This window comes from Gorilla gorilla, chromosome 15 (genome assembly GCF_029281585.2).
Source record: "Gorilla gorilla gorilla isolate KB3781 chromosome 15, NHGRI_mGorGor1-v2.1_pri, whole genome shotgun sequence".
NCBI classification, from domain to species: Eukaryota; Metazoa; Chordata; class Mammalia; order Primates; family Hominidae; genus Gorilla; species Gorilla gorilla.
In genome coordinates this window covers 28,799,273-28,814,861 of record NC_073239.2, presented here as the reverse complement: position 1 = coordinate 28,814,861, position 15,589 = coordinate 28,799,273, and the positions used below count along the sequence as shown (strand labels likewise).

General features: G+C 35.3%; 1 protein-coding gene across 1 annotated transcript in view; it reads right to left on the bottom strand.

Annotated features, from left to right (window-relative positions):
• The window catches only part of LOC134757208 (uncharacterized), a 190,629-nt gene extending 175,288 nt beyond the window's left edge, over positions 1 to 15,341 (bottom strand). Inside the window, exons 1-2 of the mRNA XM_063698360.1 lie at positions 15,280 to 15,341; positions 13,290 to 13,824 (exon numbers count right to left, since the gene is read on the bottom strand). Coding sequence (XP_063554430.1) covers positions 13,290 to 13,824; positions 15,280 to 15,341 — 597 coding nt within the window. The remainder of the gene's footprint in view (positions 1 to 13,289; positions 13,825 to 15,279) is intronic.
• Positions 15,342 to 15,589: the final 248 nt, after the last annotated feature.

Sequence of the window (15,589 nt, the reverse complement as noted above, 5' to 3'; positions counted from 1 at the left end):
TAGAGAAGAAAGTTATGGATTCCCACATGGCCTTCTCTGATATCACCCAGACATTGATAGGGGGCAGGGCCTGTTAGTTTCTGTGTGTGTTTAAATTACACATTACCAATAGTATCACTTTGCATAAACCTATACTAAACTAAAAGCATGGACCCCACAGAAGATATGTAATTAAAGTTATCTTGTAGTACGCAGGTCTTTTTCACAGATGCATTCACAGTGTGTGGTTTAAAAGGAAGTTAAAAGTTTAGTTTTAGTTACCATGCTAGAAGAACTTAATATGTAAAAGATGACATCATCAAAGACAGTGAAAGTCCTCTTTAATGTCTCGAGGCTTTTCATTGTGTATCATGAAATTTTGGTTATCTGTTTCTTTTCAGTAAATATTTAGTCTATTTTTCTAAGTTTAATATATTAGGATTTTCATTTTCATTAATCCTAATAGTGTTTGTACTACTGATATTTGCACATACAGTATGAGAATATACATTTCAAATGATCATTTTTTAAAAATTTTGTTGAGATATATCAAAAGTTCTATACCATATAAAGGAAAGTTATTCTACTATTCTAAAGCAGCTCATAAAATACAATGTACAAATAGGACAAAATATATACAAGAAGCGGGAGAAATGTTCCTAAGCAGCTCCACTGATACAGTGGAGATATAATCTCTCCTCTCTATTGAGTGAATTTGCTGAGGGTCAGTGCATATAGTAGTCAATGGAATAAAAACCAATAAAAATATGATAGATAAATAGAATGAAAAGTATCCAAGGGTCAAGTGCTAAATCTGTTCTGCTGATTCCAGCTGATATTTCCTTTTCTTCTTTAACCCACATGAAGACACTCTACTAAACAGGCATGTATATCTCAGGCATACCGGTTTTCATTTGTAATTTTCATTTTATTTGCACTTTCAATTTTCAGGTTTTGTCCATCTTTCTTCCCCTTGGCCCTTCCATCACTTCTGCTACTTGATGAATTCTGTCTTAAACAGTAGCTAGAATATAAGCATTTAATAAAATATTAACCTGATTGCTTGCCCTCCCTATAAACAATAAAATGACATACATGAACAAATGACAAATACAATATTTTATGTTGTGTTTATTTCTACCCTTGTCAGAGGCTTCTTTTAATCTTTAAGTTTATTATAGCAAATTACTATAAAATATTTCCATGCATTTAACTGGTTATTGTAACATCAACACGAGAGAGCAAATGAAACTTGTGAAGCTTATACTTTCTATTGCTCTAAGGTGTCTATGCAGATCATTATGTATTCTTCACCATAGGTCAGTTGCTTAGCAACCAGAGAAGTAGAGAACTACTAATTGAAAGTATTCTGTATTGCTGGCAAGGTTTGCTGCAGGACGTTGAACTTGGAAACAGCAGAGACTGTTTCAGATAAAAATGTTGCAGAGGATGAAAGAAAAATAGTTGCAGCATTATCGTACTAGGAATGGTTATTATTTACTTTATGGTAAATTTTGCAAAACGCTTTGCTGTGTTTCTGTTTTATAAGAAATATTCAAATTGATTTTACTATTAAGGATCATTTACACAATCAGATTAAAAATCAGAGTTGTGGCATCTATTTTTAAAAAGTAAAACAGAACACAAAGGAGAAAAAGAAGAGGAGGACAAAAGAGAAGAAACAGAAGCAACAGCACTAAGTTAGATCCAGGTCCCTAAAGATAAGTAACAATATCTGTATGAACTTTTCTGATTGCTTATTTTATTTTGTAATGAAAACAAAGAAAGAAGAGGATGAGGAGGAAGATGAGGATGAGGAGACTGAGGAGGAAGGCAAGGAGAATAAGGAAGAGGAGTAAGAGGTAAAGGAGAAGAAAAGAAAAAAGAGAGAGATAAGATTATTAACAATCAAACTAAATACATATTGAAAAAACAACTGAAAAACAAACCAAAAGTAGCAACACTCTAACAGAGCAATAGTATAAACAAATTTATTCAAAGCACTAATTTTATATTAGTCTATATCAGGCTTTCTAACCTGTACATTATATAAAATTAGGATTATTTTCTCTCTTCTTTCCATGTAATGTACAATTCATGTATCCATCAAAAATAGATGAGTGGTCATTTTGTGACATCTTTCACTTAATAGAAAAGACTAGGTCAGAAAAAAGAAAATGTCCTTCACAAGACCAAGACTAAGTTGGCTCAATTTTCCTGATAGCTTATTTGCTACAAGAATTCTGACATAATTCTGTATTTACAGGCTTATTCTCACTCTCTCACAATCCACAGGCATACAAACATTAAAGTGTGTGTGTGTGTGTGTGTGCACATGCGTTTGACAAAGAGAGAGAGAAAAAGACTTGAATAACTGTTTCTTATAAGAATTCATTTGTGGTAATGGTTGCTACTTGCATTTCTATAAAGACTATTCCTAGTAATGATTGAAAAACAGGATATATGTTAATTAAATGTTCAGTGACTTCATAGTTAAATATACATATAATGAACATTCCAATTTTTTAAAAAAATAACAATCAATAAATAGCTAAATGTTTTAAATCACAACTGGTCAGAATTTAGTTGTTAATATTCAGATACCATTTCAATATCATGTAGAGTCATTATGAATATCACCTGTCTGCCGTACTCTGAAGATAAAGGTGGTAAAACATGTGTTAGTCAATGCTCTACCTGTTATACAGCCTTTTAAAACAAATCCTTGGCATGAGATTGTCATTTGTCTGTTTCTCATAAAAGCTGAGTGTACAACATCCTAAAAATCCAGTTCAGCCTTTTTATTCTTGTTACATTTCTGCAGAATTTTAATATAACTTTCCTTTTGTGTATTTATGCCTACTGTTTCTATTTACTTACAGGTGGCTTGAATTTTTTATCCAGAGATAAAGTTAATGCAAGAAAGAATTTAAAAATGTATGGTAGATTATCAAAATTCTTAATTGAAAAAAAAGGTCAAACCCACCTTTGCTACAGCACACAACGTAATCTTGTATCTATTAATCTTTTTTGTCTATCTTTGTTTTAAAAAAACATACTTGATAATCATATTAGATGGTTACAGCTTTCTATTGCTGCATAATAAACCAGTCTAAACATAGCAGCTTAAAACAGCTAAGCAGCACAGATGGACCTGCTCATGATTCTTCAATCTGGGCTGAACTCAGCTGGGTGGCTCATCTCTCCCTAGATGGTGTCTTCTGCTGGACTCTTTAATATGTCTGTATTTAGCAGGCAGCTCCATAGGGACTGGAAGATCCTAGCTGGCCCCATTCATATGTTGTGCTGGAATGACTAGAAGCTAACTGGGTCTTCCTCTCTATCTTCCCAGTCTTTCATTCCTCCTGGTCTTTTTCATCATAAGGTGTCTTATCCACAAGGAAGCTAACCTAGACATCTTTGCACAGTGGCTCAAGGCAAAAGACAGAGTAAACAAAAGCTATAAAGCTTCCTTAAGCCTAGGACTGAAACTTATACAGTGTCTCTTTAGCTGAATTCTCATGGCTCAACTAATTCACAAGGCTAATCTATTGTCTGGTTGGGAGGGTAATGCAAGAACATGAAATCAAGGGACATCCATAATTCATTGGGGACTGTTTGGTAAGAATATGAGTTAAGGCTTAAATTTGTTTGAATACAACTAGTTACAAAGCATCACATTGTTCTATCAGGTTTCCAGGGTTGTCATAACAAATTGCAACGAACTTGATGACTTAAAACAACAGAAATTGATTCTCTCACAGGTCTGGAGGCCAGAAGACAAATCAACATGTTGGCAGTATTGGTTTCCACAGGAGACCCAGAAAAAACCCATTCCATGCTGTCAGCAATTCTTAGCGGTTTTTGTCTTTCCAATCTGACTCTGTCTTCACATGCCCACCCCCCCGCCTTTTTTTCTTTCTGTTACTCTATCTCTTATAAGGACACTCATTAGATTTAGAATTTATTGTAATAGAGGATGAGAACACTTTATTACCTTATTATATCTTCAAAGATGCTTATTACAAATGAGGTCAGACTGCGAGATTCTGGGTGGACAAACCTTTTGGGCAAACACCATTCAACTCTTAAGATTTTCTATCAAAATGTGTAATTTTCTCCCATACTTTTTCAGTAATCTCCACCATAAAGAACCTGGATTTAGAACACTTGGATTCAGTAATCTCCATCATAAAGAACTTGGATTTAGAACACTTTTTTCCACATGTATTTAAGCAATGTTTCTCAAAGTATATTCCTGAGAAAAGTATTTCAAAGAGTTGTTCTATGAGTAAAAAGTTTCTTGGTCACGCAATTTTGGAAATTACTGCTTACTATTAACACCTCTTGGATATTTGCTTTGTACATTAATTTATTAAGGAGAAATCATATAGGAAAATATGCTAAAATTTTAGGAAGCACATGTTTTTCCCAAACACCAATAAACACTAAATATTGCCAATTTTATTCAAATGATACCTATCAATACCTTACAGAAAAAGGGTTATGTGTACCAAAGGTGCTGATCTGACCTATTATGTTGACTACATGGTATCTGTTTCAAAATTATAAACAAAATTACCATGAGTATTACTAAACATTTTAGTAATCTGTGCCCTGGCAATTCAGCAAGCCATTTCAACTACCTGGAATTTTCTTTCTCCTTTTTATGGATAACTCCTACTGGTCCTTTAGATATCAGATTACAGGTTATTCTCCAAAGAAAGCTTTTCCTCACTCCCCAAAGATTCAGTTAGATGTTCTTCCAGTGATTTTTATAGCTCTCTGTTCTTGGTGGTAATATATCACTGAAATACTCTACTGTAATTACCTTGTTTTTTGTTCTTTATTTAGTGTTCAACCATATGCTTGCTGAAGTTTAGAATGTTATTTGTCATTGATTTTTAAGACACAATGGAAATTCAATCAATGCTTATTAAATGAATAGATAAGAAAATTTGACATTGGGTAGAAATCCTTTAAAATATTTTTCATGGAAATCACTTTTTGCTTTCAAAATAATGTAATTAAAGACTTTTAGTTCCCACAGTTTGCAACAATAATCTTAGGAACTTAATTATTTGTTTTGTGAATATCTAGCACTAAACAACGAGCTAGCAATTTGATAAAACAGTTCAAATAATTTTTAAATCTCTTTGACTCAATTAGTCATGACTGAATTCATTTATACCATTAGGATATTAACATGTCTTTTAAAAAACAGTGTTAAATGGAGCTAGTCAAGCTATGCATTTTAAGAAGAAAAAGTACTCCCTTTTTAATAGGCTCTGCATAAGTAAGGCTATCCTCTTTTTCATAGTTTTTCAGAAACAATAACTTTGTCATTTTCTATACTTATCGATAATTTCCCCAACATATTAACAATTAAGAAATAAAGTTATGGCAGCCTAATTAGTTGAGTCAATACAGGAAGTAAATTGTTAAGACAGTGGGCATACCATCTTAGTTAGTAAGATACGGACATTCAACCACTCTCTTTCCGTACCCTAAGACACACACACTGTCAGATAAAATGTTATGATGTGACTGAGAACTTTATGCTCAAAGCTTTCCAAAATTTCATATATAAATATTGTACTTTTATCAATATGAGATTTCACACTGTAAGAAAACATTGGCATAGGAATCATTCTCTTTTACACAGTTTGAAAATGAATTTTAATGACATTCATATCTGATAAATAATATAATGTCATGGAGTAAAAGTTATTTTCTTGATATAAATATTTTATCATTTGAGTATATTCTCCCTGAAATCTAGGTGTCAGTTTAACAAAATGCATTTCTCAGTTCACTGAATATGACTCCAGGATAGATAAAAAAGAACATTCATATTCAAAAAAAGTAATTTATTTACCTAGTTTATCCCAAGATTTATACTGTCAATAGCCTTCATTACAAGTTAAGCGCTAAAATATATAGTAAGTTCCTGAAACTCTACCAAATGTTATCTATAGTTCCTGAAACTCTACCAAATGTTATCTATACTAAGTAGAATTAAATTAAATCATTGTGTTAACTTTTTATTCCTATTAAAGGATTTAGTCTTCTTCTAGTTTAGATATAATAGCAAAAGCAAATGTACATCCCTGGTTTCTTGCCAATTATAGCTGGGTCACACCTGCCTAAGTAGTGTTTTATAATAAATACATGGTAAGTAAATTAGTATCCAACCCTCAGGCCTACATGGAATAAATTTGGTGGGGTACTTCTCTTGGGAAAAAAAAATGTTGTTAGCATTTTTTGTTTGCTAGTATCCTTTAGACCTACTACCTATAAAAACCCCTCTAAATGAAGCCTCTGGCAGCATTTCAACAAGCTAATTTCTGTAGGTTTCTTCAGTTCATGGGGGTATTTTCCTCCTTTAATTTGCCAGCAGAGATCTGACATGAAAAAGTTCAGGTGCTGTTTTATAATATAAGAAAACATATACATGAGACTCCTTGCTCCTCGTCATAATCACATGTACAGTGTTTGAATTTCAACAAATCATATAGAAAAAAGAAGGTTGGTTTAAGTCATAATCACAAACAAGAAAGCCCATAAACCTACACCTATATTGTGGTCTTGTAACTCACCACTTGGAAGCTTGTAAAACCTAAAACTTAATATGTCTACAAATTTTGAATTTTTTAGAATATACTCAATTTGCTTCTACTTCTTCCATTGGGGTTCATAGCTATCATACATTGTAAGACAGTTAGTAGACCCAGCAGAAATAACTTCAAAATATTTGTGTTTTCTACGAAAGTTTGAAAATCTGTTGACTCCCTGGTTGTTCTGTTTGGAAGTCTTTTATGCGTTGCTTTCCCTTTCTTATTTCTCCTCACACACATACAAACTCTTTTCTTGTCTATTGTGTGTACTTGGCTGATTTTCTGGGCACTGTGCCCAGTTGGTTTAATGTGTGCTTATTATTGTCTATAGCATTCCTGATTCTGTTTTGGAGATGGGTATTCTATAAATTATTAATGATTATTATGATCCTTTAGAATCAACTTTGCTTTTGGAATTTAGAAACAAAAGACGAACATTGAACCCTATGGGTAATAACCAGCAATATCAAGGCCATGTCCAATGCTTTACTGTAAGGGAAAGGAATAGTGAATATACTGAAGTGAACAAAACAGGATTATTCCTATAAACAGATAAAATAAACAGGAGAAAACTTAAAGTTCAAAATGTATTACTTGAAAAAGTGCTCATAATATTATTTTACCATACCCATTTTACCATTTAAATATTACCAGTAGTTTTTTTCTCAATATCCATTGATAAGCTTATTCTTTAAAAACAGAACTAGGGAAAGTGCTAGCTTTTTCGCTTCTTATTCACAGGAGCTTGTGCACTTGATGTAGTATGGCACATTCTCAAACATCGAATAGGTCACTTCTGAATTTTCCTCTGAATTTTGAATAGGATAAAAGTAATTTGAATTTAGCTATCATTTCAAAGAAGAAAAAAGTTGCATTTGTAAATTACACAAGCGCAAATTTTTAGAGAAAGAAATACTAGAGAAAGAAAAACATAGAGGAAAATAGGTGGTGAAAAAATTCTTTGGAAGTGCAAAAGAAAGAAAACGTTTATTGGCAATGACACATGATTATTAATCTCCAAGTCTAAGTAAATTTGGGGTCTTTACCCTTGCTATAGTTTGGACACGGGTTATTCTCCCTAAAATTCATGTTGAAATTTAATTTCCCATGTAAGGTGTTAGGAGACCATGCTTTGAAGAGGTGATTAGGTCATTAAGATAAATTAATAACTTTCTGGTGAAACTGGGTTATTTTTCGTGATAATGGGTTAGTTCTCATAAAAGCTGGTCATTCTAAAGAAAGTTGCCTCTTTTATAAAGCAATGTTTTGCCTGATTTCCATTTTGTTTCTCTGCCTTGTTGTGACATAGCATGTGGCTCTCATCAGAAGCTCAACAGATGCCAATGCCATAGTCTTCGACTTTCCAGCCACCAGAACCATAAGCTAAATAAACCTTTTTTCTTTATAAATTACCCAGTCTCAGGTGTTGTTACAGCAACACAAAACAGACCGAGACAACGCTACAGCTGTAATACGTAATATTTTGAAATTAGATTTTAGCGTAGGAACAATACATACCCAATAAAGTGGAGCTCAGAAGACATCCCTTAAGAATTGTTAAATAAGTGCCATCTTTTTGTTTTTATACTGAAAAACAAATGTATCGATTCTCAATTATTTTCTCCCTAATGTAACAATAATAACATAATATTGTATTTTCCAAAACCATTCCTCCTTTCTCTCAATTGTATGTATTTTTCCTTTTTTATTTCTCCTTTTTCTTTTTGGAGCATGATAAATATTTTTAAATCTATCCTCCTGAAATTGCATCTAGGATTTGGGATATATTTTGCTATAAATCTTTGCTTCCTTGGAATAAAAATATTCTCTACATTTTTATTATTCTAATATTGATTCAGCTTTGGAGTTAATTTATATGCAAAGCAAATAATTTACCCAAACTTGTAAAGGATATGCATTATCAGAACACAACACCTGCAGGACAAAAGAGAGGTTAATTTCATTGTTGCTCCAAAGCAAAAGGAGATCATTATGGAGCCTGCAGTAACCAAGCTCTGTGAAATAGCTGCATTAGTCATTAACTTTCCAGCACTAAATTTCATATCAAACTCAATTAACTACTACATAGCTTTTAATGACAATATTTTTTCAGATGCAGCTCTTGTTTACTAATAAGATTTCACATCACGACTATCTGTTCCATTACTTCCTCCATGTTAATGAATTCAAGTCTTGATTTTCTCCAAAGAAAATGGGAAAATGAAAATCGCATTTGCTAAAATTCTCCTTGAATTATGTTTAAACATTTCAAGTGTGTTAATGTAATGCTTTAGAAGCTAAAGGGAACGATTATATAGGATGCTAAAGTCATCTATGTCTATCCTCGGGATTGACTAAGTTTGCTATTTATACATGTTTCCCCCACAACATTGCTGTGTTGGAATTTATCAGGATAGGAACCATCTAAATTGAAAATGCCCCTTCATATATTTTTATCACAGTGAAAGTCAAAGCCTAGAATAACAAAAAGGCACAAAATTAATGTCATCAGGAAACAATTTACTCAGCTAATTAGCATAACATTCTCATATAAAAAGACAGATGGATTAAGGGATCAGGTCACTCATAGCCCGCAGCAAACTGCTTCAGTCTTTAATCCCCTGCTGTTACCTATCAACTGGTACTCTTTTTATGAATTTGGATAGATCCCTGGGAAGATTTAGATTCTCCCATTGGATTGATTCACCTTGTTCCTTTAACTTTTTATTGATGATATATTTCATTATTTCCTGACTAAAACAACAGTAAGAACTCTAGTTAGCAGCTAAAGAATTGAACTAACGGTGTATCTCCACATCTCTCATATAGTAGCTTCTACAACACACACACACACACACACACACACACACACACGCATGATGCCCTGCAGTGCTAACAAATAGGCTCCAGCTTGAAGACAACCATAGAAGAGTTATATATATATATATCCTACTTCAATACTACATGCTACATACACAACATTCAAGACAATTAGGAACAGCACAGCAACAGCCAGTAATAACTATGAAAAATATCAAATTCTTTACATGGAAGTAGTGAATCAGCATAGATTACAGATTTCCATGAGTCCTTTGAAAAATGTTTCCAAAAATAATGACTAAGAAAACTATCAGTGAAGACATTTGATCTATTGCATAGAAACCAAAACCAACAAATGAAAGAAAAAGCCTCTGGGGAAAAAAAAAATTATTTTAAAGTTTTACGCTACAGGGAGATAATTTATTTCCTTTTGACTGTTGTATTAGCTTTCTAGGGCTGCCATAACAAAGTATCACAATATAGGTGGCTTAAAAAAAAACCAAACATTTATTGTCTCACAGCTCTGTGAACTAGAAGCCTGAAATCAAGGTGTTGGCAAGATTGGTTCCTTCTGAAAAGTTCTGACTTAAAGTCCGTTCCCCGTGTGTCTTCTAGTTTCTGGTGGTTGCCAGCAATTTTTGGTGTTCCTTGACTTGTGCATGCATCACCCCACTGTCTGCCTCCGTCATTACATGGCCTTCTTCCCTATATTTCTTTATGTCTCTCTGTATCCATATTTTCTTTCTTTATAAAGAAACCAGTCACTGAATTGGGGCCCATCCCATTTCAATATGACCCTGTTTCAAAATAACAACATCTGCAACAACCTATTTCCAAATAAGCTCACATTCACAAGTATTGGGATTAGGATTTCATTTTGGAGACACGATTCAACACACAATGACTATAAACAATCAGAATGTTAGTTTATTAATTTATAGCAAGAACTATGTTATATAAAAGAAAATTCTTACTTCAGCATAAACAGTACATACTTTCCACCCAAACGCACACCTGTTTGGGAAAACAAAATGTAGTCACATGATAGCTCAGTATATATTAGATCAGAAAAATAAAGTTCAATGATTAGAATATTTAACACCGTGAAGCTAATATAAATGTGCACATGCATTTATTTTTATTGTAGGAAGGCTTACCAACTTAATTGGCAGTTTCACTTGCCCAGACTTCCTATCTCAGGAATTGGACTTCTACTTAGATGGAAAAGAGATTTATGCCTTAAAGATTCATCTGTAGCTCAGTTTCCATAGGCAACTAACTCTCCTTTCATTGACAGACTCTTTCTATAGCTATGTTAATGAATTCAGTCCCAACATAGTAAAATCCTGACTTTACCCCCCCTTAGATTAGTTTACAGTGCTTCAGAAGGCATTCTTTCAGAAGGCATTCTTCCTTCTCTTAGTTTTATATATTTATAAAGGGTTATATAAAACTAAGAGGGTTGTATTTTTGTAGCCATCTTTCTGATTATCCCCATGTACTGAGAATGTGTGTGTGTGTGTATTGATACATACATATATATTTATTTATATGTGTGTGTGTATATATATATATATGCAAGACTATATGTATATAGTCTTGTCCTATTTGGAGACCCATTAAAGTATTTTTTCTTCCCATTCTTTTACTTCAACTATGATATACAATTAATTCTGTTATATACACAGACACATACACATACATATACACATAGATATATATGTATTTGTGTGTATACATATGTTTTAATAATCAAAGTTACAATTTATTTTGAACATATTATTTGCCAGAATTTATATGGCATACTTTGCATTCACTAACCTATTTAATCTTTAATATCTAAATGGGACAATTATTATTATTTACTTTTCAAAGATGGGGTAACATAGGCTTCTGTTACCCCTCAGTGTTGCCCATTCTCCACAGACTATGTAATAGAAGTTAAAATTATTTTCGCCCAACATCAAATATCTTGCATCATACTGCATTCCTTTCAGCAACCTGCATTTTTCAGCAACCTGCAATTTCCCTATAACCTGGAAATTTTGAACCTCCATGCCTTCGAGTGTAATATTTTCTGCATGAAAAATGTGTCATTTTAACTTATCTAACTCTTGATTACTATCTAAGGTAAGATAGAAGTGCCAACTTTTTCAAGGTTTTAGAAAAAAGGTGAAAATAATAGTCTCTTGGTCCACACTCACATAGCCCTTTGTTTATAATATTAAACACCATATTATATTATGCTATTAATAGCCAGCTGTTTATTTATTCATCTCCTTCAGCAGACTCTAAAGGCCGTTAGGGACTTGCTAATTCATTTACTAGTTAATTAAAGAAATTTGAGGAGAATATCAAGAATAGCCCTCTACTTGTTCCCATCCACCATTCATCACTCACTTTCTTAATTGTTCATTCACAATGCACATATACAGTGATGTCAGAAATGTTACGCCATACCTCCATGAGAAACAACTTTTTTAACTGGAGCACTGTGCTTGTATACACTTCCTTTCACCTTTAATTTTACAGTCTCCTCTCATTTCTGAAGTTACTTATTTCAGCGCATTTTTTCCCACCCATCTCAGTGAGGTTGTTTCATATATTTTCAATACATTTATAATATTTTGTCACACTCTGCATTCCATCTTGCAATCCCTCTACTTCCTAAAGGATAGTTTTTTTTAAGTTGTATAAATTAATGTTTCCTCCTCAAGCTCAAAAACTCTTATGGATTTTGAGAAATGCATAATGTTATGTCCACCATTACAATATCATATAAAATAGTTTCAGTATAGTAAAAAACTTGTTTTCATGTTTCACATATTTAACCCTACTTCCTCTCCCCTCACCTCTGGAAGCACTAATCTTTTTTACTATATTGTTTTGCCTTTTTTACCATGTCATATAGTTAGAAACATATAATACGAGGCATTTGCAGACTAATTTCTTTCACAGAGCAATAAATATTGAATATTCATGTATTTATTCCTGTAGATTTATATTTATTTCTTTTTTCTGGATGTACCACGGTTAATCAATTCACTTATTTCAGGTTTAAGGCCATGTAGGTTGCTGTCCTTTTTTGATAATTATAAAAAAGAGCTCTGATAAACACTCACATTTTTATGTGATATAAATTGTCAAATCATTGGGATAAATACCTAGAAGCATGATAGCTGAAGTGCATGGTGAGCCGATATTTAGACGTGTAAGAAACTGCCAATCTGTCTTCCAGTGTGCAGTACCAATTTTAAAATTCCCTTCAGCAAACAGCTACTACTGCTCTACATTTTCACCAGAATTTGTAATACTTCGGTTCATGGATTTAAGCCATTCTAACTAATGTGTGGTAGCATCACAATTGTTTTAATTTGTGTTTCTCTAAAGAAAAAAAATGCTGTTGAGCATATTTTTATATGCTAGTTGCCATGGGTATTTAGGGGGCAGGGGTGAGGTGTCTTTTCACATTCTATGCACATTTGTAATTGGCTTCTTTGCTTTCTTATTATTCACTTTTCAGAGTTATTTGCATGTTTAGATACCAATACTTTATTACATATATGGTTTACAGATATTTTCTCCTAGTTTGTGGCTTGTCTTTTAACTCTCTGCAGTCTTTCACAGAGCAGAAAATTCCATTTTAAATTTAACAAATTCTAACATCATTTTTTTCTTTTGTAGCTAGAACTTTTGGTATTAATATTATATCTAAAAAATCCATTATCAAACCTAATGTCACTCATAACATGTAAAGCATACTTCCTTTTTCAACTATTCTAGTGGTTCCCCCAGAGTATCCAATACACATTTGTTACTAATCTAAGATCACCTTCAAATAGCACTCCACCAGTTCACATACAGTGCAGGTACCTTAATGAGAGGTGACAGCGTGCAGGCAGCCCTTGCTCGCTCTCCGTGCCTCCTCGGCCTCGGCGTCCACTCTGGCCGCGCTTGAGGAGCCCTTCGCCCCGCCGCTGCACTGTGGGAGCCCGTCTCTGGTCTGGCCAAGGCCCGAGCCGGCTCCTTCTGCTTGTGGGGAGGTGTGGAGGGAGACGCACAGGCGGGAACTGAGGCTGCGCGCGGCACACGCAGGCCAACGCAAGTTCCGGGTGGGCTCGACCTCTGCGGCCCTGCACTCTGAGGGGCCAGGCTGGCGCCACCGCCCTGGGCAGTGAGGGGCTTAGCACCCAGGGCCAGCAGCTGTGGAGGATGCGCCGGGTTCCCCAGCACCGCCAGCCCGCCTGCTCCGGGCTGGAATTCTCGCCGGGCCTCAGCCACTTCCCCGCGGGGCAGGGCTCGGGACCTGCAGCCCGCCGTGCCGCAGCCTCTCCCCGCCCGCGCCTTCCCCTGCCCCCGCCCCTGTCCGGAGTCTCCCCGGCCGGCACCGCCCCCTGCTCCGCGGCGCCTGGTCCCATCAACCACCAAAGGGCTGAGGAGTGCAGGCGCCTGGCGTGGGACTGGCAGGCAGCTCCCCCAGCGGCCCCAGCGCGGGATCCACTAGGCGAAGCCAGCTGGGCTCTTGAGTCAGGTGGGATCTTGGAGAACTTTTGTGTCTAGCTGGAGGATTGTATATGCGCCAATCAGCACTCTGTGTCTAGCTCGGGGTTTGTGGATGCACCAGTCAGCACTCTGTCTAGCTAATCTAGTGGGGACTTGGAGAACTTTTATGTCTAACTAGAGGATTGTAAATGCAGCAATCAACACTCTGTGTCTAGCTCAAGGTTTGTAAACGCAGCAATCAGCACCCTGTCAAAACGGACCAATCAGTTCTCTGTAAGCTGGACCAATCAGCAGGATGTGGGTGGGGGTCAGATAAGGGAATAAAAACAGGCTGCCACAGCCAGCAGTGGCAATCCGCTTGGGTCCCCTTCCACACCTTGGAAGCCTTGTGTTTTCGCTGTTTGCAATAAATCTTGCTGCTCACTCTTTCAGTCCACACTGCCTTTATGAGCTGTAACAACCACCGCGAAGGTCTGCAGCTTCACTCCTGAGGCCAGCGAGACCACGAACCCACCGGGAGGAATGAACAACTCCAGACGTGCCACCTTAAGAGCTGTGACACTCACTGCGAAGGTCTGCAGCTTTACTCCTGAAGCCAGCGAGACCACGAACCCACCAGAAGGAAGAAACTCCGAACACGTTCGAACATCAGAAGGAACAAACTCCGGACACACCATCTTTAAGAACTGTAACACTCACCATGAGGGTCCGCAGCTTCATTCTTGAAGTCAGTGAGACCAAGAACCCACCAATTCTGGACACATTAATAGAATAGTCCCAGTTCATCCTTCGTATCTTTTCTAACATCACCATCAGTCCTTTCACTTACCCACATGCTGTAATTGCCCAACACATTTACTAATATTACTTTAAACAAACATATAGTTTAAATAGATTTACAATAAAAAAACATTTTTTTTCTTTTTCAACACACTTGCTTTCTTATTGTAAATACAGGTTTCTGATCTATATCATTCTTCTCCATGAATAACCTCTTTTAACACATTTGCAGGAAAGTTTTCTGGCAGTATGTTCTGTTAGTGTTTTATTGTCTGGTAAATTCTGATTTCCCCTCTGCTTTTGAAGTACAATTTTGCTAGATGTAGAATTCTAAGTTGGTGCATTTATTCCTTTAACACTTTAAACATTTCCCTCTACTCTCTGCTTTCTTGCCTGGTTTCTTAGTGGAAGTGGGCTGAAATCCTTACTCTTTTTTCTCTACAAGGAATGTAGTTTTCAATCCAGATTCTCTCAAGATTTTCTCTTTGTCTATTTATTGATTTATTTTATTTTATTCTACATATAGTAAATGCTATGTCTGGTGCTGTATTTTTGTTTGTCATGAATTATATTCTCTGACCTTCCTGGACCGGTCGTTTGTTTCATGTCATTATGCTTTAAAATTTCTTGACCATTACTCATTTAGATAGATTCTCCTCATTTCTCTATTTCTCTTCCTTCTGCTATTCTAATTTCCCATTTTGTACAACTTTAGAAACTGCCTAGTGGGTCTTTGATGTCCTTCACTTTTTTTTTTCATTTATTTTTTTCTTGGCACTTTGTTTTAAAATGTATTTTTGACCTATCTTTAGTTTCACTAATTCTTTCCCCAAACGTGTCTGGTCTACTAATGAAACCACTGAAAGCATTTTTTAAAAAAATCTATTGGA